A 27,694-nucleotide genomic window follows, 5' to 3' on the forward strand; every position below is an offset into this window, starting at 1 on the left:
TGCAAGATGAACATTTTTAAAACTAATGAGCAGTTTAAATTTTTTACCATCCATGCAGTCACTGTGGTCTTACAAATGTAGGATTTAATTGCATACAGAAAAGCAAAAGTATGAATAAAGAAACCTTAAACCAATTCAGATTTCTGCAATAATCCAAACAGCTGCAAAACAATAAATGTTTCATTTCACACAGTTAAGTGATTCAACATACTTAAACAATGCATCACAGTAAAAGTAATTTGATCAGCCCATGAAAACAAGTTTGTTAGTACAACCTGCTTAGCTTTATTTGATGTACGCCTGTCATGAAAGTCTGTACAGTCTGTTTGTTCTAAATGCAATATAGGGTCATGACCTCCCCATCCTACCAGGTTTAGAACAAAGAAGAAACTTAAATTGCAGGACTATATTTGCATTCAAACTGTTTATGTGTGTATATTTTATATATATATATATATATCGGTTACGACTCGTCGTATTGTTTTTCTACATCCCGCTCTGTCATTCTGTTCCTGATCCTCTCCTCCTTTATAGTGTCTGTACCACAAGCATCTTCTGCATCAGAAGGATATATCACTAACTTGAAGTGCATTTTATCATAGTCCAGATGGACAGTAAAATTAAGTTGAGTGTAAGATATTTTAAACAACATTACAAAAGACAAGTGAAACATAGCAAAGGTCAAAAACACTATGAGAAAGACATCAATCAAGTTGATGTCAAAACAAATCTAGAATCAAAACTAGATTTTTCCCCTAACAAGAGAGGTCAGTAAGTTGTTTTTTTTTAATCTTTTCTTTAAATAAGTACGAACCTTGGGCACTGTTTGATGTGTTCATCCATTTTATAACATGGCTACCGTTATGTCTTTGGTCACATGTCACATGCATTATGTACCTACCAACTCAAAGCCCTAAAATGGCAGCTTCAATAAAGGAATAAGCACACAAGATGGTAAAGAAATGACATAATTAGAATCGTAGTAAACATAAGAACTTAACAAAATTGAACATTATTTGCATGATTCTATTAACTGACACACATTTTGCATTCACAAGATCTGGGATTATTCAGAGCTCCAACCTTTCACCGTTCCATTTCAGTACATTTACGTGGGTTTCCAGTTGGATATTAAGAGAAACATGAGGTCTCTGTTGACTTGTTACTTGGTCTGCAAAAAAATAAAATAAATAAATATAAACAACATCCTTTATGTAAATAAAGCAGAAAAATAAATATATTAAATGAGTATGTTTGTTCCAAATTCAGTTCAATCAAAAAATGGCATTTCTGACTGACCAGGTTATATATGTTATTTTATACAATTGACCAAGGTGAAAGGTCAGCGCTATGTTACAACTCAGATAATTCATGTACCTTTGTTTTCTTCAAATTGTCCAACTTGTAGCTCGGAGTTTGTAGTGCATTCACATAGAATTTCCAGCTCAGAAACTTGCATTTACCATCTGTCCTAGATAATAAATATGTGAATGCAGCATTATTCTCCCATTGTAAGTGTGATCATTCCTCTATCCACTGCATTGTTTTCTGGCCTTATTCCTGTCTTGTGTTCTATTACTGCCAAATGTAGCCATGGCCAGTTAGACCCACACCTCACAGTACATTCAAAATAATACCCTGGGAGACTGAACTCCCTTCACAAAGTTGTTGGTGGTGGTGGCATTTGAAATAAAGAGGGCAGCAGTATGTTTCCAGTTCTTCAACCTTTTTTTTTATAAACTCATTTTTGTGTACATAACAGCATTATGCTTGCTTATCTTTTGTGTTTTGTAGGACTCCTAAACTTGTTAGTTTTGATTGCAAATGGTCTACTGCTTTTTACGAATGCCATGTTTTTAGTGTATTTTGTTCTTTTATTATTGACAAACGGCTGCTTCTTTGTGCATATAAATGTTTGAGAATTATGGAAGTGAGTGTAACATTTATGACACTGGCTTCAGGATATGGTCTGCTTGGCCTTTTTCTGAGTGTTTGTGGACGGTTCTTTTGACCTTTTCTGATTATTCTGTATATTGCTTGGACTGATTCCAGCACCCTCAAAGAAGCATGTCAAAGAAAATTAGCTGTATGGAAGAGTAATGCAGATAATTAGCAGCATGGGCAGTTGGAAAATGAATTTAGTGTGAGTCAAGTGTTGGGTATTTAGAGGGGGAGGAAAAGATCAAATGGATGAGCAGAAGAAGCCATGGCTGTTGTTGATTAGATCTTTTTATTATAATAGTCTTCCAGGGTTACACTTTTAATATAAGCTGAACAGAGTGTGGGTTTCATGGACTCATGATGTGGGTCTAAATGCCACATCCCACCATTTTGTGCGTATTCATGTTCTCCCTGTGTCTACTGAAAAATAGGTTCTTATATGTTGCAGTCTACTTAGTGTCCAAAATCAAGTACACATACTCCTCAAAACAGAAGGAAAAAACTTAAAACATTTAGGGGAACTATAGCACTTAGCTTGAGCTTTAATGCTGATTTATCTTATGGAAAAAAATACAGGAAGGCAACCCATCATCAGAAGAAGAGTCTCTGACAGAACAAGACCATGGGCAAGTTTTTTGTGTGTGATTGGCTCTTCAGCTGGCTGTATCCAGGTGGCTTAGTTCACAGAAAAGGATCCAAAGACTGAATAGTTTGATGGACTTCAACAGAATGCACTCAGTTGTCAATCATTGTGAGAAAAAACAGGCAGCAAGTAAGCTGGCATGGCCACTGCTTTTATCATCTTATTCAGGTTTATTTACTAGGATTAGTCTAGTACAAGTACAGTATACCCTATACACCCTTCCTTTTCTACTCCTTTCTGAGTGACCAGAACTTTGCATTAATTTTGCTATGTAAAAGTTATTTATTATATAAAAAATCTTGAATTTTAGCTATATTTTGTATAGCAGTTTGTGTCTAAAGAATTACATTTGCAAAATAAATTGTGTCATTGATAATGTAGTATGTAATATTCCCAGTACAAGCTATACATTTATATGGATACAGTAAATGGTAAATTCTAGATCTATGTGAAAGTATGCAACTATAGCAAAAAACAAAAAAACACATACACTGTATGTCTGCATAACCACGATGGTATGCTGATTATTCATTATATTGTATTTACTGTTCTGTATTTGGAGTCTTTCTCCAGTGTCCCCTAAAATATATGTGGGAAGCTCCCCATGAATGAGAACATGCCTGTGTGCCTAAATTGACCCTGCATTGACCTGGCCTCCTGTTCAGGGCAGATTGGTGATTGGGTCTGGTTCATCCTGACCCTGAATTGGGGGTCATATCTAAGAATGTTATGTTTTATTACCCTATGAACAAGATACAATGATAAACACTCTAATTAACTGTTACAAACAAGCTATGGCATGAACTGAATTAGTCTTCACTCAAAGTATTATGGTCGCCTCTCTTGTATCAAGTGTAATGCACAATGATCTAGCATGGAATGAGGTAACATTTATATTATCTTCTTTGGAACATCAATGTCTCCTACATTCTAAGAATTTACCATTTTAGTATATAGGCTTGTGTAATTAGGTTGGTTTTGAATATACTGTATGTTGCCCCATGTCAGTTATGTCACTTCTAGTTTCCATGTGTTGTGCTCTTGTCACATATCAGTAATAATTGAAATTATTAGACATACTGCGCAAGGCAGTGTCCGATCTGAACTTTCATGAAGTAGGCACCAATTCCAACATTTATTTAATGTGATAAAAAGAATCTGTAATTATTTAGAACTTGTCTGTCAATATAAATTAAAGAACAATAATATTTCTCACTACAATTGAGGAGGTATAGCATTTAATGTTCCTTTAAAAGGTCCCTGTCTTATTTCAGTCCTAAAAGAATGAGTGCCTACATGCTGTAAAGTGCTCACCTTATTAGTATTATGTTTTTATAAACATTTCTGGTTGAAATAAAGTTTTTATATAACAAAAGCCATAAAGAGGCAGAGCCACTGACTGACTCATTATACAAAGTAGGGTTTTAAGACTGGCACCATAACAGTCAGAGATTTACTTTTTTCTGTACTTCAGCTAATGGAAAAAAAAAGGTTCAGTGGGCTGCCAATGGTAGTAAATAACCAGACTGCCTGAAGACAGCTGATTAAAGTCCTAAGTGAGGAATGTATTCTTTGTTTAGAAAGAGCAATTTTATAAGCAATTATGCACAAGGCTGCAATATTAATGCTGGCAGCAGTTTATACTAGTTGGTGTTGTGCTAGCACACTACCAGCCTAATATGGTGCTCATTTACTCAAGGAGGGGTTTCATCTTGTTGAAAAGAATGCAGTCTCTCTCTCTGTCTCTGTATCGGCATGCATTACAGAATGGTGTTGCAAAATTTTATTATACTTAGTTTTACCCTCACTAAAGAAGCAAGTGCTTGAAAATTAGGAAGTATAGTCACTTTATGATAATCTTATGCTCCCAATGCTGTAAAATTAAAATCTAGTTTGACCACCACTTAACTGTAGAAGTGCAAAATAAACATTAAGTTTTACCTTATAGTAGTCAGCTCCATTAAAATGTTTAAATTGGGTATGCATTTATCAGATGGTCTTAAAGTTCATTGTGATCCTTACTGGAAAATGTTGGGAAGGATCATAATTAGTAATATCTCAGTTTCAGCACTCTTTCCAGAAGTGCTCAATGACAAAGAAGGAGTTGGAAAGATAAAGAGAAAATGAGAGTACAGACATGATAAAAGAAATAGAAGATGGGCTCTTTTTATATTTGGAATATTCTATTATTCTTATTTGAGTTTCTCTCATCCAGAGCTGATTCCAATTATTCCATTGCCACCAAAGTAAGCTGCAGCTCTACAATACTGTCACCACGAGAGGAAAAATCTTCTTCTTTAGCTGCTCCTGTTAGGAGTTGCCACAGTGGATCATCTTTTTCATATCTTCCTGTCCTCTGCTTCTTGTTCTGTTACACCCATCACCTGCATGTCTTATCTCACCACATCCATAAAGCTTCTCTTAGGCCTTCCTCTTCTGCTTTTGCCTGGCAGCTCTATCCTTAGCATCCTTCTCCCAATATACCCAGCATCTCTCCTCTGCACATGTCCAAACCAACACTATCTCGCCTCTCTGACTTTGTCTTCCAACCGTTCAACTTGAGTTGACCCACTAATGTACTCATTTGTAATCCTGACCATCCTCATCACAACCAATGCAAATCATAACATCTTTAACTCTGCCACATCCAGCTCTGTCCCTTGCTTTCTGGTCAGTGCCACCATCTCCAGCTCATATAACATAGCTGGTCTCAATACCGTCCTGGAGACTTTCCCTTTCACTCTTGCTGATACCTGTCTGTCACAAATTACTGCTGACACACTTCTCCATCTGTTCCACCTTGCCTGCACTCTCACTCAGAGCTGATCCCTGATGTAATCCCACCTCCCCGCTGAATGCATCGATCACTCCTACTGTAGACCTCACCACGGTCACACTTCCCTCATACATATCCTGTACATCTCTTACATACTTCTCTGCTACTCCAGACTTCCTTGTACAATACAATGCGAGGCACCCTGTCATATGCTTTCTCCGGGTCCACAAAGATGCAATGCAGCTCCTTCTGGCCTTCTTTATACTTCTCCATCAACACCCTTAGAGCAAATAGAAAGAGTCTGTGGTACTCTTTCCTGGCATGAAAGCGTACTGCTGCTCACTAATCGTCACCTCCCTTCTTAACCTAGTTTCCACTACTCTTTCCCATAACTTCATGCTGTGGCTCATCGATTTTATCCCCCTGTAGCTACTACATCTCTGCATATCTCCCTTATTCTTAAAAATCTCCTCAGGCATCCTCTCACTTTCTAAGATTCCATTAAACCATTAAATCTGGTTAAAAACTCTACTGCCATCTCTCCTGAACACCCCCATGTTTCAACAGGTATGTCATCTGGACCAACGGCCTTTCCATTCTTCATTCTCTTCATAGCTGTCCTTACTTCCTCCTTGCTAATCCGTTACACTTCCTGATTCACTATCGCCACATCATCCAACCTTCTCTATCTCATATTCAGTTCATCAGCCTCTCAAAGTACTCTTTCCATCTGTTCAACACACCCTCCTCCCTTGTGAGTATGTTTACATCTGTTTCTTTAATCACCATAATCTGCTGCACATTCTTCTCAGCTGGGTCCCTCTGTCTAGTCAATCGGTACGGTCATTTTCTCCCTCCTTAGTGTTCAACTTCTCATACAACTCATCATATGCCTTTTCTATAGCCTTCGCCACCTCTCTCTTCACCTTACATCTTATCTCCTTGTACTCTTGTCTACTTTCTGAATTTCTCTGACTACCCCACTTCTTCTTTGCCAAACCTATCCTCTGTATATGCTCATGTACTTCCCCATTCCACCACCAGGTTTCCTTTTCCTCCTTCCTCTGTCCAGATGTCACACCAAGCACCCTTCTTGCTGTCACCCTTACTACTTCTGCTATAGTTGCCCAGCTTTCTGGCAACTCTTCACTGCCACCCAGTGCCTGCCTTACCTCCTCCCTGAACTCAACTTTGCAGTCTTCCGTTTTCAAATTCCACCATTTGATCTTTGGCTCTGCCCTCACTCACTTCCTTATACCCTCAGTTCCCTTCACCAACATGTCCATTGAAATCTGCTACAATCACTACTTTCTGTCCCTTGGGTACACTGTCCATCACTTCTTCCAACTCATTCCAGAGATCTTCCTCCTCATCCATCGCACACCCAACTTGCAGGGCATATGCATTAACAACATGAATTATCACACCTTCAATTTCTAATTTCATAATCATCACTCTGTCTGACACGCTTTTCACCTCCAAAACACTCTTGACATACTGTTCCTTCAGAATAACCCCTACTCCATTTCTCCTCCCATCCACACCATGATAGAACAATTTGAATCCACCTCCAATCCATCTGGCCTTACTCCCCTTCCATTTAGTCTCTTGCACGCACAATATATCAACCTTCCTTTTTTCCATCACATCACCTAACTCTCTCCCCTTACCAGTCATTTTGCCAACATTCAAAGTTCCTACCCTCAGTTCCACTATCTTTATGTTCCTCCTCCTACTCCTGCCTCCAAATACACTTCACACCCTCTTCTTCTCTTTCTTGGGCCAACAGTAGCCCAATTTCCACCAGCATTCTATTGGCGAACAGTACCGGTGGCAGCTGTTGTTAACCAGGGCCTAAAGCGATCTGGTATGAAAATCTTTATTGGAAAAAGTTTACAGATGCCCTTCCTGACATAATCCTCCCCATTTATCTGGGCTTGAGACTGGCACAAAGAAACACATTGGTTTATGCATCTGCTGTGGCTGGGTTACGAGAGGAAAAATGGCCGGATGATATAGCAGTGTATTTACTTAACTGCTTAGAATTCTTAGAAAGTGAATGTAAATTTTTAGTTATAAAGCAAAATGCTTGTGGTGATTATCCTACATTTATATAAACATGCTCTTGTTCTCAAATTTAGTGTCCTTGATATTAAACCATGTTGTCTCCTTTCAGAATGTTAATTCATGTTTATGTACTGTATGTACATATTGTTATTATTATTATTGTTATTCAAAGTATTTTCTGGGATAGTTCTGTTGCTACTGCCTATACCAGGCCTAGGCCAAGACATTGGGAAATTTTATGTGGTGTGCATACATGTATACAGTAATCCCTCCTTGATCGCGGGGATTGCGTTCCAGAACCCCCCGCGAAAGGTGAAAATCCGCAAAGTAGAAACCATACGTTTATATGGTTATTTTTATGTTGTCATGCTTGGGTCACAGATTTGCACAGAAACACAGGAGGTTGTAGAGAGACAGGAACTTTATTCAAACACTGCAAACAAACATTTGTCTCTTTTTCAAAAGTTTAAACTGTGCTCCATGACAAGACAGAGATGACAGTTCCGTCTCAAAATTAAAAGAATGCAAACATATCTTCCTCTTCAAAGGAGTGCATGTCAGGAGCAGAAAATGTCAGAGAGAGAGAGAAAACCAAACAAATCAATAGGGCTGTTTGGCTTTTAAGTATGCGAAGCACCCCCGTACAAAGCAGTTGCAAGGAAGGCAGCAGCTCACACTCCCTCCGTCAGGAGCAGAGAATGTCAGAGAGAGAGAGAGAGAGACAGATAAAAACAAACAATCAAAAATCAATACGTGCCCTTCGAGCTTTTAAGTATGCGAAGCACCGTGCAGCATGTCGCTTCACGAAGCAACTGCACAGAAGGGAGCAACGTGAAGGTAATCTTTCAGCATTTTTAGACGAGCGTCCGTATCGTCTAGGTGTGTGAACAGCCCTCCTGCTCACACTCCCTCCGTCAGGAGCAGAGAATGTCAGAGCGAGAGAGAGAAAAGTAAAAATCAATACGTGCTGTTTGATCTTTTAAGTATGCGAAGCACCGTGCAGGAAGCATATCGCTTGATAAAGCAGCCACATGTAAGCCCAGTAAAGAAGAGAGCAATGTGAAGGTAATCTTTCAGCGTTTTTTGAGGAGCGGCCGTATCCTCTAGGGGTGCGAAGAGCCCCCGTGCTCACAATATATTTGAGGAGTTTTATTTAATACGTAACACGCGCTCTGGATGGGTAGCTTCTCAGCCATCTGCCAATAGCGTCCCTTGTATGAAATCAACTGGGCAAACCAACTGAGGAAGCATGTACCTGAAATTAAAAGACCCATTGTCCACAGAAATCCGCGAACCAGCAAAAAATCCGCGATATATATTTAAATATGCTTACATATAAAATCCGCGATAGAGTGAAGCCGCAAAAGTCGAAGTGCGATATAGCGAGGGAAATTTCATGGTATCTTCTATAAAGAATTGAGTGATTAGGCAGCTAATTAGGATTTATACAGCTTATGCATACAGAGAAATGCACTCTGAGTTGTGGTAATAAGTGGGAGTTGACCTCATCTTGGCATCTTCCAGTTTGGCCACACTCTCTCCACAGTAGGGAGGCTGAGAATTTGTTTACCTGTTCAGATGACTAGGACTGTCTTTCAAGAAAAGAGATTGACAGTGCAGTCAAGATACCTTGTACCTTGAAGAATACCATAAGATTTCTTTGAGAGAAATGAGAGTCAGGATCTCAATTTAACATTTGATCAATAAGATAGCACATCCTCTAGCTGTACACTCCTTACCACCGTGCTACAACATTGAGATTGACTATCTTACTAAAGTAACCAGGAACTCAGTAGAAGAAAGCAATCATGGGCCATTCCCTTTCCTCTAGAAATGCAAAGTAGAGTCATCAGCATTATTATGGCTAAAAAAGAGTCATAACTGTAGACAATTTAGACAGCATTCCCGTTTCACCACCATTACTACCAACTGCTAAAAAAGCTATTCTTCTATCAATCTACAGTAATGCAAGTAATTCTTATCCTGCTTCATGTTTCATGTCAATAAGTTGTGATGCCAAGAAATGTAACTTTGAACAGACTGATGGATACAATCATCTTTGACAAGATGTTCCTAATCCACTTGCCCTGTGTCTAGAAGAATCATGTTATAAGTGGAGCAAAAAAAGCTTTCCAGCTTTGCAATTCAGTGATGTACAGGAATAGCTGTTTTACAGACCTTAGCCTAAGTTTTCTTTTATGAGGTTCAAAGATGTACCGTCAGGTGTAATTGTTGAAGTATTAATAACAAATATGTAGCAGACTTTGCTTCATTTATTGAAGAGTCCATCTGCCATCGAGATGCCAAGTAATAACAAAAAGTAAACATCGGTCATAATTTTTATGAAAATACTTTATACAAACACTACATTTATAAACTTTCACAGACTTTTAATATGGATGATGGATGGTTTCAAATTTAGATTTGGTATTGAAAAACGTCTATAACTAATGAATAAGTAATTTGTAGACATGTAATGTGTAAAAAGGCTGCATAAGTTGTTTCTTTTTTAAATAATACATTTTCTTCATTTTTTAGATATACAGTACACATTACCATAGAAGATTTACAGTGCCATGATTTTTAATAGAGAACCTGGACTGTTCTCAATATTTCATTAGGAATGACTAATAATTAGCACAGCTTCTTTGGTGATGTAGGGTTATGTACAGTAGCATAGCTTTTAACATTACAGAAGTTTTAATGAGGCAAGATATATTTTTTGTCATTTGGTTAAAACGTTAATTATATTAATCGATTTCATTAACTGATCGGAGAGCATAGTGCTATCATCTTATAGCTTGTTTACATGTACTGTCCACATTAATGCCTATTCAGCCATGTTCCGTAGTCCAAATACATAAAAGAAGGCTATTTAGCCTTGTTTAGACCAAGTGGAGATGAACCTATGAACAAGATGAATATTGGCAGGTGATCTGACTATAATGAGTTCCATGACTAATACTAGCAAGAGAGACAAACTTCCTTGCTCTAAACATTGGGTTTTTTGTCATTATCTCACAAATTAACAACTCAGTCTCTAGATGTGAAGATGTTCACCAACATTGTGCATAGTGCCAGTTTCATAACACAATGTTGATGTTCACCATGGAGCTGCACTTGTCAGGGGTTTGTATTCTGACTGGCTATTTAACAGCATAGCTGAAATATGACAGCAACCTGCTCCTTATTCTCTCATACCTCATCGAAGCATTCCAATGGCTGCACACCAAGGTTGAAGTGTGTTTCTTCGATGCATTCCTAACCTTATCTTATTTTTTTCAGCAAATACATGAATAATTCCATATCTGCTGGAGTCATGAATCAATAAACATAGCTGGAATTCTTTTCAAACACAAATATTATTACAGTGTTCCATAAAGCTCAGTTTAATAACAAGGAACATTATGCGGATGGTTCTCTCTCCATATGTTAGAACAGCTTGTTTAAATACTGCATGTTTATAATACTTGGGCCTACATTGGAACATTTTCTTTAACCTTTCTTCACTTAGATTTCATAGTTATGTACTTCACTGGGGAATGCAGTGTAGGTTTAGGGCATTCATTTCCTTTTATGTAGGATTGTTACCCTGGTTTCCTATAGGAACTTCATTTAGGATTTAGGAGCTATGAACTTGCAACTTTCTAGTTAATGGGGATGAGCTCTTACATTTATAGAAATCATCATGTTAAGTCATCCAGTTTGTCACTTAAGGCAATTGGCATTTTTACTCTTCATATAACGACCTTCATAAGTTTTTGAAAATGTTCAGTACAAAAATTCAGAAATGAAGGTGCAATTTGCTATAAGAAATAAAAAAAATCAGAAGGGAGTATGTTTCAGTTAGTTATAATTTATTTGCAGTTTTTGAGTTTAACCAGAAAGCTCCCTAAATGCCACAGAAAGTGGTGGCAATCATTAGTGTCCTATAAAGTACCGTGATCTAACAGTTTAGAAGATAAAAGCTAGAAGGCCAATCACTATAAGTAGTGTGACTCTCCATGCTTCTTCCACTTTTTTATTTTTGGACTTTTTTTACATTTTTTTTTTTCAAAGCTACTGTTGTGCTGCTGCCCTGACATCTCTTTGTCTGACTTTCTCACCTTGCCTGCAAATATGAGTTATCACTCTTTTGCAAGTAAAGCTTGCAATTGATTAATTGTTATCTGCTGTACAAGCATTTAAAACATCATGGTGGCAACCTGCCATGTGACAAGTGATGTTGTGCTACACTCAATTGACATCCTGGCAGTGAGCCTCAAATATGGCTCCAGCCCATGACCACACAGTCTAAAATGTATTCATCCAAAAATAGTTTTCTGCGTATTGAAGAAGGCAGTATTTCTTCAATCGCACTATTAAAAAGTATATTTATTTATTGTAAATAAATTGAAAAATGCATGTTTGCTTGGTCTTTTCAAGTATTCATGCTAAAATTAAAATACTGTTCATGGTTGTGTTGTTCTTTTCATTTTATTTCTTGTAGTATTTGTAAATAGCAGATAACTTCTCTATGCTATTCCTAAGCAATACCAGTTGCAGCAATCCAACTTAAGTTATTAATAGTTACAAATCAGTGAAAAAGGCAACTGTTCAAAGCAGAAAACAAGTAGGAAACTTTTAACACAAGTCAAAATTGTTTTTGGGGCAGTCTATTAGACGTTCGGAAGCTACTGTTTAATTAAAATGTGGAGAAGCCCAGAAATAACGTGAGCAAATAAATAGGTTATGCTAGGAGCAATCAGCATAGTTTTAAAAATTACTGAGAGAATTAATAGAGAAGTCATAAAGTAGGCATTTTATAGCTTGGAGATAGTGTAAGTGTTAAAATGAGGGCTGTCTAGTGTGATGTTTTATAAACTGTAAAGAAGAATGGTAGGAACACAGTGTTTCCCCAACAAATAGTGTTATACTGTATACTGCATACGATGAAGATTAGCTGATTGATTGACTTTTTAAAACAATAAAACATATATCAGATAATGTACTGGTTTATGTTAAAAGATAGAATTTCTAATCTCCAAGAGGTGGTGTCAAGTAGGACATGCTATTTATTAATGGTATTCAGTTTTAAACAGAGATGTACATTGGTTAAATGGTTCAATTCCTGGTTGACATAATTCAGCATGGAATCTACTGTACATTTTTACGTCTTTTCTTCTTTTAAAATATAATTTCTTGTTTTCAAGGTTGACTGAGAGGTTTGTGCTTGTTCCTAAGGTGCTGCCTCTAATAACATATCAGTCTTTGGAAAAGAGTCAATAATTGCAAGAACACTACAATACTGCAGTGTACTGGTGTTATCATGTGCCCTTATCAGAATTTGGGCTGAGTGAATGGAAGAAAGCTTACAGAACTAAAATACAAAACAATTTTACCCAGAATAATATAAAAGATGTTGGAAATAGACTGGGCATAATTCCTGGACCCAAGCAATCCAGAGTTCAGGTGTTAGAAGGGAATGTGGACAAAGCTAATGCCTTGAACTAACTTTTTAATAGATTCTCCCTGTCACTACCACCTTCTTGGACAGTCCCCGTCACCATCCCTAGTACATAAACAATCCTTAACACTTTTGCTGGTAAGGCCAGTGATGAGTCTACCTCTGACTATCAGTATGGACCATCCATAACTGATGAACAATTGATGAGACAACTGAGCTACACACATGAAAAGCCACAGGACTGGACGGAATTAGTCCTTGACTTGTTAAGACCACAAGGAATAGTATTGTCATCTTTTCTGTTCACCTTGAACTCCTTGGAGTATAAATATAACACCATGTCATGTCACTTGCAGATGTTCTCCAATGGTGATGCACTAATGGGCATACTGACAAGAGAGATGAAAAAGGAATAAAAGAGAACTTTGTTCCTTGGTGCAAAAAAAAAAAAATGTCTGCAACTCCAAGTCAGCAAAATCAAGGAAGTTATTGATGTTAATTGCACCAAACAGTGAAAGTGGTGTACTGGAGGCTCACATCATTGACAGGCCGGAGTAGTCTAGCATCCCAGAAGAAAGGGAAGAGAAGATTATTTTTTTCTTATGAGACTATATGCTTTTAATTTGGATAGTGACACTCTTTATATGTCCTACATCTCTGTGATGGCCAGTGCAATTTTTTATGCTGTGGTGTGCTGGGTTGGTTACATCACTTCAAGATAGGCCCACCAAATCAACAAGCTAATTAAAAAGGCAAATATAGTTATAGGATGCACTGTGGACCCCCTAGAGGTAGTAGTAAAGGAGAGAATAAAAACCAAACTGAGAGCCATTACGAACAATGCTGCATATTCTTCCTCTGACACACTAATACCGAATACTGTACTTTCAATTAATACTAATCATTAATAACAGTTAGCAAATACCAGAAAAAACTTCACTATGAAAATGATAATTCCTTTCCTTGTTTTTTTTATTACATAAAGATAGAAAAATGAAATAAAACTAACCACTTTATAATGTACACAGCAATGGTAACATTATCAATGTAAAAAACAAAGGACACTTCCTACAGTTCACTCACCATCATTATCAGTGGTCACTTCTTCTTCTTCTTGTTTCGGCTGCTCCCGTTAGGGGTTGCCACAGCGGATCATCTTCTTCCATATCTTTCTGTCCTCTACATCTTGTTCTGTCACACTCATCACCTGCATGTCCTCTCTCACTAAATCCATAAACCTTCTCTTAGGCCTTCCTGTTTTCCTCTTGACTGGTAGCTCTAATGTTAACATCCTTCTCCCAATATACTCAGCATCTCTCCTCTGCACAAGTCCAAACCAACGCAATCTCGCCTCTCTGACTTTGTCTCCCAACCGTCCAACTTGAGCTGACCCTCTAATGTACTCATTTCTAGTCCTGTTCATCCTCGTCACATCCAATGCAAATCTTAGCATCTTTAACTCTTGCCATCTCCAGCTGTGTCTCTGGTTTTCTGGTCAGTGCCACCGTCTCCAGCCCATATAACATAGCTGGTCTCACTACCGTCCTGTAGACCTTCCCTTTTGCTGATATCCGCCTGTCACAAATCACTCCTGACACTCTTCTCCACCCATTCCACCCTGCCTGCACTCTTTTCAGCTCTCTTCTACAATCCCCGTTAGTCTGTACTGTTGATTCCAAGTATTTAAAACCATCCACCTTCGCCAACTCTACTTCTTAAATCATCACCATTCCACTGACCTCCCTCTCATTTACACACATGTATTTTGTATTGTTCCTACTGACCTTCATTCCTCTACTCTCTAGAGCATATCTCCACCTCTCCAGGGTCTCCTCAACCTGCTCCCTACTATCGCTACAAATCACAATGCCATCAGCAAACATCATAGTCCACAGGGACTCCTGTCTAATATCATCTGTCAACCTGTCCATCACCATTGCAAATAAGAAAGGGCTCAGAGCTGATTCTTGATGTAATCCCATCATTATAAGCGGTCACAATGCCTATAATTTAAAAAACACAATAGGCATATTGAACATATCTGAGCTTTGCTACTTTTGATAACTAACCAAATTACTAAACTAGACATATATTGTCAAATGAAAAAGACAGGATTACCAAGAAAGATTGCTGTAAAATATCAAATTTATTTCCATAAAAAGAAAAGTCTAACTGGGGTAGCAGCAGATAAGGATAAAAGCTAAAGAGCACAGCTAGAACTTTGAAAGTTTTAATACAAATCTTGTATGTTTAGAAAGAAAAGCTTAATTCAAGATGAAACAATTTATTTACAGTATGAAACAATCATTAGGCATAAAGAATATACTAAAGTTTGTAGGTTAGTGCAGTGGTTTCCAGACTCATCCTGGGGACCAACCTGTGGCTGCAGGTTTTTGCTCCATCCAGATTCAAAGTCAGTGGTAATAACTGATCTCGTTTAATTAGCTTGTCCTTTTTCCTCTTCACTTTTTCTGCATTCCAAAAACCAGAACAGTATGATTTGTACATTTAAAAGAAATGTAGAAATTTTTCTTAAGCTTCAAATACTTAATTCACTTGTTGTCTTCTTATTATTTTGCCCTTTTTCTGTGCAATATGCTTCCTTCATTGTATTCTAATAATGACAAGCAGAGTAGACACCCAGGCAAACAACACTGAATGACGAAAGGCTGGAACTATTTCAAAATCAGACCCACTAATTAGTCAATAATGGATTAAATAACCAGAACACTTGGACTAGCAGAATTAAAATTAGCATGAATATATTGTTAAAAAGTAAAAAAATAAATCCCACTATAACTGCTTAGTACATTTTAATAGAAAATTACTAAACTTTGTTTTGTAATTTCTACATTGACCCCATAACACTGAAATTGGCAAATAACAGTTCACTCAATTAAGTTAGGCGTTGGTTGGAACAAAAACCTGCAACTACACTGAGTCCCCAGGACTGAGTTTTGGAACCACTGGCCTATTCATCAATCAAGGATACAACTGTTAACATAAGAGGGGACCTCTAAGCATCAGTTCACTTTAGTGCTTGTGTTATTTAATTGATTTGCACATCTCACCCATGTAATTTGCAGCTTCTTTCTCAGAAGTAGGAATATACAGACACAAAGTGTTTGATGTTTCTGTATGGATTAGTCTGTCTACATAACCTCTTATTTAATTTCTTGGAAGCATGTTTAATTAGTGGATAATTGCAATCAGCAGAAAATTAGAAAAAGGCATGTTATCCATTTGTGTTAAATTGAGCAAATTTAAAACCATCAATTAATTTTTATGGGAAGAGGGAGGAAACCTATATACCATAAAGAGTAACTAGATGAGCATTACACTACACAGTAGGTATAGAAGTGGCAGATTTAAAACTACTAAGTCTGTTCTGTTATACAGCACTGGTCTTTTCATCTGAACCAGGCTTTTGGGTGCTTTCTTGCTGTTTTCAATGACATATTTCATTATTATCCTTTATATTTCCCTTTGGCATACTGGAATATCCTTTTCTCGTGGAAGACGTTTTACATAACTTTCTTTCTTTCTTTCACTAAAGTGATGCAGGGCCTATTTTAAGACAAATATCCAAGTAATTAATCATTATTTTATTTGAATAAGCAGGTAATGCTTTTAAATACTCATTTAATCCTGCTACATGTGTCTTGCTTTGACCACTCTTGTGGTCATTTCTTTATAATTTAACTGGAATAAATACCAAAACTGTAAAATATTTGTTTTTTATATGCTTTTTCACTTAAATGAAAACAATTGCTCTCTCTCTGATATTGTTTTACTCTTTACTATGTGTGAGATTCCTTTCGTTCTTAAGAACAAACTTAACACCCAAGTTACTGGTGAACCAATAGTGATTTCAAGTCATCATGCCTAAAATAGTGCAATTTCAATTGAAATTCCTAATTATCGGCTTTTTTAAAACAAAGCAAACTCTGCACCTGCTTCTTTCAGAGAGAATTCAGCCCTGAAATTCTTTCTGTACACCAGTTTACATATTTGTACAGGTGGAGAAGAGCCAAGGCCAGTAAGGTCACACAGGAGGTGTACACTGGGATTTGTACTCTCAGCCAACTTCATAATCATTAGGTCAGCACAGTCTTATTGCTTACCTAAAGATGTAGTAAATATTTCACTTGTTTACAATAATTTCAGCAACTGTTAAAAATAATTACTTGCCTGTTTTTGCCCCAGTACTGTAGTTTGAAATTTCTGGCACCTTACAACTCCACAAACCATGCTGTACCTGGTCACTTCGAGTGTTTTTGTTTGTCCATTCTGCTTGTGTCTCTGTGCCTCTTCTCTCGTTCATCACATCCAAAGTTGTGTTCATTAAATTAAATGGTGACTTTGCATCATCTAGAATAACAGGAGTTGACCATGTGCACCATGGGATGGACTGGGCATTCTCTAAAGAAATGAGTTTTGCTTTTTGAATGAGAAAGTACACACATATGATCAATCAGTTGGAACTGTCATAAAATATATATCAGTGGGGTTCAAATATGAAATCTACCCCCCTGGCTAAGCCTAGGCAAGGAGGTGAAGTCTTTAGTTTGCACATCATACAGGTCTTTTCTAGCAAAATTTCTAGTAGCCTTTTCTATCTTTTGCAGTTAGAACACTAAATACTTTACATTACTGTGTTTAGGAAGGTTATTCTATGCTGATTAGTAAATGGGACTGAAGCGGAATTCTGATTTTTTTTTAATGTGTTTCTAACACTGTAGTACTTTAAGTATAATGGCAGTACCCAAGTGTAATGATCCAAAAATAAACTTTATTTCTGTAGTATAAGAAGAGCACTTGACGTGTTATCCATTTACAGATATTCATTAATATTTTGATCACATTCTTTTTTCTTTCTATAGGTGGATTTTGAAGATGTGATTGCAGAACCTGAAGGTACCCACAGTTTTGATGGCATCTGGAAGGCGAGTTTTACCACCTTCACTGTTTCCAAATATTGGTGCTACCGCCTGCTCACAGTTCTCGTTGGGATCCCTTTGGCTCTGGTGTGGGGAATATACTTTGCCATCCTGTCCTTCATCCACATATGGGCGGTGGTACCATGTGTGAAGAGCTTCCTGATTGATATTCAGTGCATTAGCAGAGTTTACTCCATTTGCATCCACACATTCTGCGACCCCTTCTTTGAAGCCATGGGGAAGGTATTCAGCAGCATCCGTGTCTCCATGAACAAGGAAGTGTAATGAGTCCCTATCCATCCTTGAAGTGGAGAGGACCAGGGCACACTTACCAGCCAACTGGCACTTGAGGATGCAACAAGCTCACTATGGCTTTCCAGTGAGAATTAAATGAACAATGGCACCAGAAATTGGAAAAAAAATAGCTTAATCAGATTGTATTATGTCGTTTATAACTGCCGACCTGTGTTCTCCTGGGCAGTCTGCACTGTGAGACTGTGCTCAGTTTTTTTTTCACTCATTCCGTCATTTTACAATGTGCAAAAAGCTGTTTGTTGTTTAATAGTTGTTATATCTGACCAAAAATTTTTAAAAATGCTACGTTCACTTTGATAGCTTACTCATGAGAGTCATTTTGCTGCTGTTAGCAAAAAATTATGTCATGGCAAGACTGGCAGCTTTGAGCAGAATGTTCTTCTGCCTGCATTGTGCTGCCAGCTCTGCCGCAAGCTTTTATATCTATTCATTACTGAGTTAGCATGTGCCCTTTTCAGGATTGTTTAAAATCTGTTATGCTGTAAAACTTATATGTGTTGCAGATTTGTGAAAATGTCTGATGATATGTGCACAATTCCTCCAATGACGGTTAAAACACATCTGTGACCTAGTAGAGAAAAATAGGGAATATCAAGCTATAGTAAATAGCTAACATTTATCTAACCCTCCTGTATTTCACTGGTAGCTGTAGTTTACTTTTTAACAATAACACTACTAAAACATACAATATATACCAAATTTGTGCATATATATATATATATACATATATATATGCCAATATATATATAGGGTGGCACGGTGGTGCAGTGGAGAGTACTGCTCCTGAGCTTTGGTTTGAATTTTGGCCTGTTCCCTCCCTATGTAGAGTTTGCAGGTTCTCCCTGTGAGGATTTGGAATGGTTTGACCCCACAGGTTAGGGTTAATTGGGGACTCTAAACTGACCATTGTCAATGACTGTAGAAGTGCATGTGATCATGTTCTGTAATGGACTTATGTCCCACCCCAGGGCTGCTTCCTGCTTTAGACCTACCTAATGCTGTTAGAAGACACTCAGGCTTTTCCCAGATGGGAGTACTGAAAATGAATGCACAGATATTTAGTGACGAGTTGTCCTTATAGCAATGCTAGGTAGGGCATGATGCATACTTTATTTAAACAATATCAGGCTAACAGCATTTTCAAAGGGTGATTCATATGTGCACGTAATAAAAAGCACAGATAGTACAGAAAGAAATAAGTACTGCTTACCTCTAGCTATATGAATAAAATATGCCTGGTATGTTGAGTAGGTTGACAATGATAAATGTCTTTAAATGACCTTTCTCAAAATAACTCCTATCCAGAAACTGTATGTCCATTACTTTTCTGTAGACCAAATCTAAGTGTTGCTGCCTGTTTTTACTGTCTTCGTTTGGGATCACTTGGTTTTGTGTCCTCAGATAATGGGTTATTCTAAAATGCCATCCCTTCAGTTCCACTTATCTTTCACTTTTCAACAATTAGGGACATAACGGAGCCCCTTAGTATCCATCTTGTGCTCATAAGGATAGAAATACTAAAGAAGCTCCTACGTGAGTTTATCTGCGTGCATCCATTAACTTGGGACTCCCTCATTAAACCCATATTTGTCTAACTCTCCGCAAAGGAGATGCTCATACTGGATTTTGAAAAGTTCTTCTTTCAAAAGAGAAGCTTTTCGTCTATTAATGGTTACATCTGCGCCACGAACCAAACTCCTTCCCTCTTGTTGTTCTCTCTGTACCTCTTTCTCAGTGAGACTGTCTTCCAGCAAGTGACGCAAGCTTTATATATTTACTACTAAACCTGTAAAACAGTTATCGTTTCTCACAGAAGTTCTTTATTTGGTAACTCACAATGCCTGTTACATATTATCAAGTTTAGAAATTGGACTCCTGCTTGGTCCAATGGCAAGAATGTGCCAGAGCATTAATTCTCCGGTTCTCTCTTGAAGGATTGCACTGTACCATAAATGAATCTGTAAACTGAATGCAAACCTTAAGATATATTGTTAGTGACTGCAGATGATCATAAAAAACTAACATGCAGTTGGACATAAGTAAAAATAAAAATGTGAACAGGCTGGGTGGACTTGAAAGTGCACCCTTAGAGTCACAAAGTCTCCAAGTCCAAGAACATTGTGTGGTGGTGCCAGTAAAGATGAGCATACATTTACATTAAGTAAACTGTTGAACTGATACCTATATATGTATATAGAATATAGCTTAATCTTTTGTAATTTCTGATTCTAAAAAATACAATTTTACACTCATCACTGATTCATGATTTTGAATAAATCTGAGTAATGGGTGAAATAGCAATCTTGAAATATAACCTATAGCTTACAGTGCTTGAACCAATGCACCATTCATATAAAAAACGAATATTTTTGATATCTAATAAACATTTCTTTCTTCCTGCTTTTACTGCAAAACTTTTATAAAGCTGAGCACAATAAAATAAAAAATATTGTAAGACATGTTTTTGTAGTCTTTGGTTTCTGTTGTTGTTGTTCTGTTGTTAAATTCTTCTACAAAACTAAAGGAGTAAATTGTAACATTCATATGCAAATTTAACACCATTTGATCGAAATAAACCCCAGGGGTCGAGTGATAATAGGAATTCTGAAGTATAAGCAGTTATTTTATAATGTTTTGTTAGTAAGACTCAACCTTTTGTATGATCACCAGTGTTTATTTTAATATGTTTATTCAGTAATTTCACTCTTAACATACTGATATTGTAAAAACTGTTAATTGTAGAAGAGGTCATGGTGTTAAGTAAAAGGATGTGGCATGGCACTGGAGTGTAGAGAATTGAAAAAGAAAGCGTTACACACTACAGATAATCTGGTGACTATACAAATGTGGCTAGTGGCTTATAGCCAACAGACTAATTACTCAGCAAAAGGTTAACGGAGATCAACATGCAGACAATTTAACTATTCTGCAAGGATAGGGCATTCCAGATGAAACAGAAGAGTGCATTCCAATTAGAGAAAGCCAAATAGACGACGACAAACTGTTTTGGCACAGGAGTGTCGAGGAAAAACAGGCCCCTTAATACATTAATGAAATAAAATGTCTGTCGACTTCTACGTTGTAGATATTTGTGGACCTCAACTGCTAGTCTTGTTTGACATCAGATTCAGTTTACGGAATCTGTTATTTATGGAATGTCTATCCCAGTCACAAACCCAATTATGAAATTGTTATTACAAAAATTTAACTATTTTCTGGATAGCCGTCTGCCTTTGATTCTAATGTAATGCCTATGGTTTGACAGTTAAGATACCAACTGTAGTCCTTTGCAGTTATCTCCAAAAAAGCTACAAAAATAGAGCAATCAAGATCAGTGTTGTGGAGAAACTATGCAGAATACAAATTTTAGGATGTCTCACTCTTAGAAAGTGAAAACAAAGTCATAAAACAATTGCACATCCACATGCACACCCTATACACCAATCATGTGAATGTTATAAAGCTAAAGAAATTATAAACACACATGCAGGCATCCCAGAAGTTTATTCCTAGATTGACAGCAAGTCTTCAAAAGTTGGAGTCCAGCATTCTACAACATTTTAATATTATTTTACACTTGACTGACACCTTTACCCAAAGCAGCTTACCAGTTCAGTTTACATTATCACTGTTTACAGATTTTTGTTGAAAGGCATGCAAGTTAAGTGACTTGTTCAGGATCACACAGTGAATCACTGGTCGAAATTAAACTAGCAACCTTGAGGTTTTAAGTCCAATGTCTTGGCCACTACACTAAAATGCTTACTGAAATTTGGACCCAGCCATTTCACATACCAGATCCTAGTACAATGTCTTGGGCTTTGTGCATCACTCAATCATAATAGACCTGGCAACTAACATGATACTTTTACAGAGGTTTGAGTTTTAAGGTTAACTATGTGAGATATCTGATATCAGGACAGATTCCAAACTGAAGGAACTGCTCTCTATCTACAACAAGGAGAAAGTTGTGGAATTCATTTTCTTCTAGACACATCTATGCACAGTTTGGTTCACAGTCTCTGTTTTGTGTCAAATTAATCTTTATGAGTGATGTACATTATGCAAAAAAAAAAAAAATACATTACTGCAGTAAAGGATTTTGTTGTCCATAAAATTGGTCTTTATTTTTAGAAACAAAACAGACAACTTTCATTTCTTGCTAAAACAGCATACACAGTGGAATCTACGCAGAGTGATGAGCATACTCTTTCAAGTCTAAGAGGCAGGTCAGTAACAGCACCATTGAGCTCTCTTTTACAGACCACAGTCAAAGGTTTGTCTGCATAAATAAAATTGTAAGCTGTTTGTTTGTTTGTCAGTCATGCAAACATGGCTGAACCGATTTCCACAAAATTTTGCAAGCCTGCTGTGGTTGATCCAACTACAAATACAGACTATATGTGGTATCGGAGAGAAAGATTGTAACGGGTGTGGAAACCCAAAAAATCAATGCCAATGTAGGCAGCAGGAATTTGCTGGGTTTGGAGTGGGGGGCAACATTACCAATGTTCATAAATTTTAGCACTGGCCAAAGTGGGATCTCACTTTTTAGTGAGTTCTGCATTTAAAAACTTGCACATGTAAAAAAGTTTACAGTCTGTTTCACAAAGCTGCATAACATAACCTAATCCTCAGTAAAATGGATGAAGCAGAGCAGAGTTTCAATAAAATGAATCAATTAACAGCTTACTATAGTCAAAAGAGGGATTTGTTGTAATGTCATTATAAACTTGAATATTGTTTTGCATGTTTGTGGTCTCTAAAACAGAACAAATACAATAACATAAAAAGACAGTCACAAAAATACATGTCCATAGAAAGCTATACATCAGTTATACCCAAAAAGGTCAGCAGATGAAGGCTTGAAATAACAGGTCGTTATGATGTGTTGTCATTAGCAGAGACATTGAAATAAGTTGCTAAATGCATTTAAAACCCTACAGTCATGGACCATTATGAGTAGCTACCTACATAGTGATTACTATGTCTGTTTCCTAGTAGTACATATACATTAATAAACACATATCTTTTCTTAAAGTTATTTATACATTATTAAATATTAAACTGAATCCACATGGACCTAAAGGGCTGCCTGGAACATCTTGATAAAACATTGTTACAGCCTTTACTGTAACATAAAGAAAACTTGCCTTGTATCTCTAATGGAACTAACAATAAAATGTATAACTTACATGAGTAAAGATGAACACAAGGCTGACAACTAGTCAAACACATTTGGAAACATACAGACTTGGGGCAGTGAGGTGTTTCAGGAGGAACATAAGCTAAAATTATGTGCATGCTCACGCATAAGCACTATAATATGCAACAGACACTGCAACGGGACTTTTGCACACTTGCGAAAAGAGGGTTAGCGTTAATTTCACCAGGAAACACGGCAAGTTACATTCACCACTAACTACCTATTAATTTGTAAAGTTCTATTATAAGCAGGTTTAGAAAATGGTTATTAGACATAACCAACAGAACAAAATTCGGACCACCTGACAAGGACAGTGGAAGCCTGTTGCGTTTTGGTCAAACGTGCAGATGGAAATTTCACAGCAATGTGGGCCTCCTTTTTAAAATACTAACTTCTCAAATTGAAATGTATAATTAGCTGCAATAAACAAGTCTGATTTTTTACATTACTCATTTAGTGTTGATAAGTATTCTTTTCCTATACAGTCATGCCTAATTATTTGTGGGAGATATAGGCCAAGACCTCATGAAAAAATGAAATATTAAACAGTACTCAGATACACAAAATTCTCTTCATAATGTCAAACATATAACTGTAAAATGCTCTGTGGTGGTTAGCAATACCCTATAGCCATACTCATTAAAAGTCATTAAATGCCATCGGTAGACTTAGTAAAAGTCTCACTTAATGAGGCAATAAAGACATACCCATTAAAAGTCCAACTTAATAGACAAATCTCCTTAAAAATCAAGCCATTATCTAAATACAATCCACACTTTTGGTTGTTTACCACCATAGGCATAATGATTTAAAACCCTCTTCCTGGACACCGTGTACGTGAGTATGCACATTCTCATTGTGTGTCTGTGATGGTTTTCTCCAGTTTGATTCACAAAGTGCATGAAGGGTGAACTGAGAATTCTAAATTAGCTCTGTCTCAGTGCATGTGCTCATCCATGTAATATTGCAAACCATGAACTTGTTTACATTACATTACATCTACAGCCCAAAGATGTGAAGAAATGTTCTGCTTTTATCTCATCCAGAAGTGATACTCTCTCCAATAAAGTCATCACCTTCCTGGTCATTTTAGCTGCAGATTCACGTGAACTATAAACATGTTTACCCATACCTAGTAAAACTTGTAGAATATTAAATTGCAAAAAATGTGAATCACAAAAAAACTGCAAAATGCAGAGCACTGCCAAATATAAATCGTATAGAAACATTGTGAAAAGCAGTGTGCTGCCAATTGCAAGAATCCATGCAGGCAGACTGTAAACAAGATGCTGAGAATAATGAGACAAGTTCATTTAGGGGGCACCTGGGCCTGGACTAGTTTTGGCTAATTGTACCCTGTGTTATTGTATTTGATGCAACCTATGGAGCCAGATTAACACTGATGGAGAGTGGAGGTGTGTAGATCAAGCATACATATAAGAATTTAATTGTACTTAGTACATGTGAGCATAAGTCAGACCCAAACTAGTTACAATGCATTATATTTTTTGTCGTTTTTCAAAGTGCCAGTACCATTGGCAACATTGTGCTTACTAAATTCACAAAACAGAACAACACTTGGCATTATGCTCTTACTGGGATGCGATGTATGCACACACTATAAGAAAAATAGAGAGGAAATGAAAAACAACCACAGATGGGGTCTTCTCAAAAAATGCAGATTATGCAATGCAGCTAAATTGCGGTTCTTGGGAATATGGAAGAATGATTGAGGATGACATATTTAAATGAGTACAATAATTTATTGCTTTTACTGTTTCTTTTTAGTAGACATTTATTCAGGTCCATAATATGATAAGGCATTTCTGCTTGTTGGCTTATACCAGTACAGAGTTGTAATTCAGATATCAGTCATTTAAATTTGCTTTGAATTATTTTTAACTGTCTTTGCAATAAGTATCCAGCTCTGTCACCTGTAGTAGCAAGTCAAATAACAAATTCCATTTAATCCACCAAGTTATGGCAAAATATATTTTTGTGAGGTCATATTGTTTCCATAGATATTTATTGCAATTTATTATTGCACTCATTCACTACCATCACAACCTGCCTGGAGACTTTTTATGTTGTATTGGTTGCTGTACTCTGTTAAGCTGTGGGATGATGACCTCTGGTCTGTTGGAGTAGCCTTGATCTTAATATTATGTAATAAAAGAAAATCCATATTATAATACATATTCCTCCCATCCTATCAAGCTAGCTCTTCCCTTCCAAATAGCTACAGTTCTCTGTTAGTCTGCAGAAAGACATCTGTAGTCAAACTCCTCATATGGCAACTTTGTGTAACTTGAGAGAGAGACACCGACCCATTTTCTTATTAAAAAAAGGTCACAGGTCATCAACATTTTTTGTACTTTCCAGTATCTCCTTCCCTTAACTGGAACTTTATGTATGAACTCAGAAATTGATTCAGAAACCATTCTGGCATCTGACTAAGCAGATTCCAGTACATTTCTGGAATGGTTAGGCTTAGAATTTCATGGGTTCAGTGTCTGAACAGGGTTATCAACAATGCCAAATAACTCACTAAACTATAAGTAACCACAAAACACTGATGACCAAAGGAGAGGGGAAGCATGCACTTCAGAATATACAGTAGGTATATCTTCAAAGTTGAAAAAGTCTTTTTATCCACTTCATCATGAACAGAAATTTTTGACACGGTGTCCAATCAAGAATTTAACACTTTTCCATGCCTGGTCACGTGGATATGGAAAAGTATAAATAGAATCATGTTATATTTTTGGCTTGATTGTACAATTGATAATTGAAAATTTTGGGCTGAAAGCATGACAGTTTTTTTGGGAACCACCACTTCCCCGTAAACCACAAGATCCTAGACAGGCTATGATAATCATTGGTGATTGCACTGCCCTCATAGGCCAGGTTTATACTTCACAGGACGTGACGCATGCTCCAGCGGACGCTACTGCTACACAAGCGTTGTACTGTTTATACTTACGACATAAATCTGGAAGAATCCACCAGGTGGCAGTGCGAGATATCATCACGGTGAGAACAGATTCGGCTTCACTGTGTTGTGAATTGCTTGGAACATCCACTAAATTCCGATGACACCTTGCCACAATATCTCTGAAAAGGATGTTTAGTGATTAAATCCATCAATCCAGGGATGTGTCCATTTCAGCAAGCATTGGGCACGAGGCAGAAACAATCCCTGGACAGGCCATCAGCTCATCGCAAGGTGAATTCAAGCACTCACATACACTGGCGTCATTTTAGTGTCACCAAATCTGCATATCTTTGGAAGGAAACTGGAGCACACTGTGGAAAATCAGCAGGAAACCCATGCAAACTCCAGGCAGGGAATACCAGCGCCATGACTCCCTACTGCAAGACAGCAGCAGTACTGCTCCGCCACCGTCTCACCCCCATGTGTGTAATTATCAACAGTATTCATTATTTAAACGAAATTAACGATTTATCTGTAAAATGTAACATACATAGTGTAATGCATTTCATCATGAAAAAGTGATATCAAGTATAAATCTAAGAATTCTAAATGCAGAGAGTTAGAATATCATACATTTAATGTGTTCTGTGTGGTAAAGCCACGCACATTTTCATGCTAGCTAAATGCTTGGCGTACGCAAGTTCTCCACTCGGTTTTGCAAACTGGCAGCACCCAGCATCAAAGCAGTACTTTTGTTCCAGTTCCTTTCTTTTTTAGATCCACATCCCTGACGCGGCTTTATCATATGCACTGAAATTAACAGCATATTGTTTATTAGTTTAAGGCATCTGATTGTAATTAACCTGTAACAATATACAGTGAACCCTCGTTTATTACGGTTAATCCGTTCGAGACTCTACCGCGATAAATGAATTTTCGCGAAGTAGGATTCTTTATTTAGAAATTGAATATTTTCGCAGTTAGAGTATAGAAAACCTGTTTACGACCTTCTAAATATGTTTTTTTAACATTATTAGAGCCCTCTAGACATGAAATAACACCATTTAGTCACTATTACACTCGTATTACCCAATATATTAGACAAAATAAGAGAAAATAACACATATTAGACGTTACAAATATCATATTATTATTATTGTACTGTACATTTAATTACACACACACACAGTTCTTACACACAACCACTAACCTATTTACAAATATATTATTATTATTGTACTGTACATTTAATTACACACACACACACAGTTCTTACACACAACCACTAACCTATGAAGGCACGAGCTCAGTAGGAGAGTCTTCAGGTTGTAAGCTGGAGCACTGATCGCACCCTCAGAGGACACAGACGCCCCTGGGAAAACTCCTGAAACAGCTGACATTCTACCTTCACATTGCTCCTTACCC

At 37.2% G+C, this 27,694-nt stretch overlaps 2 protein-coding genes across 3 annotated transcripts in view; both read left to right on the forward strand.

The window, feature by feature from the left end:
* cav1 (caveolin 1) overlaps positions 1 to 19,849 on the forward strand; it is a 28,014-nt gene extending 8,165 nt beyond the window's left edge. For both annotated transcript variants that reach the window (XM_028814508.2, XM_028814516.2), the window contains exon 3: positions 17,757 to 19,849. In XM_028814508.2, the coding sequence (XP_028670341.1) occupies positions 17,757 to 18,098 (342 nt within the window). In that variant the 3' untranslated portion in view covers positions 18,099 to 19,849. The remainder of the gene's footprint in view (positions 1 to 17,756) is intronic.
* Positions 1 to 27,694, forward strand: part of cav2 (caveolin 2) — a 516,729-nt gene that overhangs the window by 39,138 nt on the left and 449,897 nt on the right. The window lies entirely within an intron of this gene.

Source organism: Erpetoichthys calabaricus, chromosome 1, assembly GCF_900747795.2.
Source record: "Erpetoichthys calabaricus chromosome 1, fErpCal1.3, whole genome shotgun sequence".
Lineage (NCBI taxonomy): Eukaryota > Metazoa > Chordata > Cladistia > Polypteriformes > Polypteridae > Erpetoichthys > Erpetoichthys calabaricus.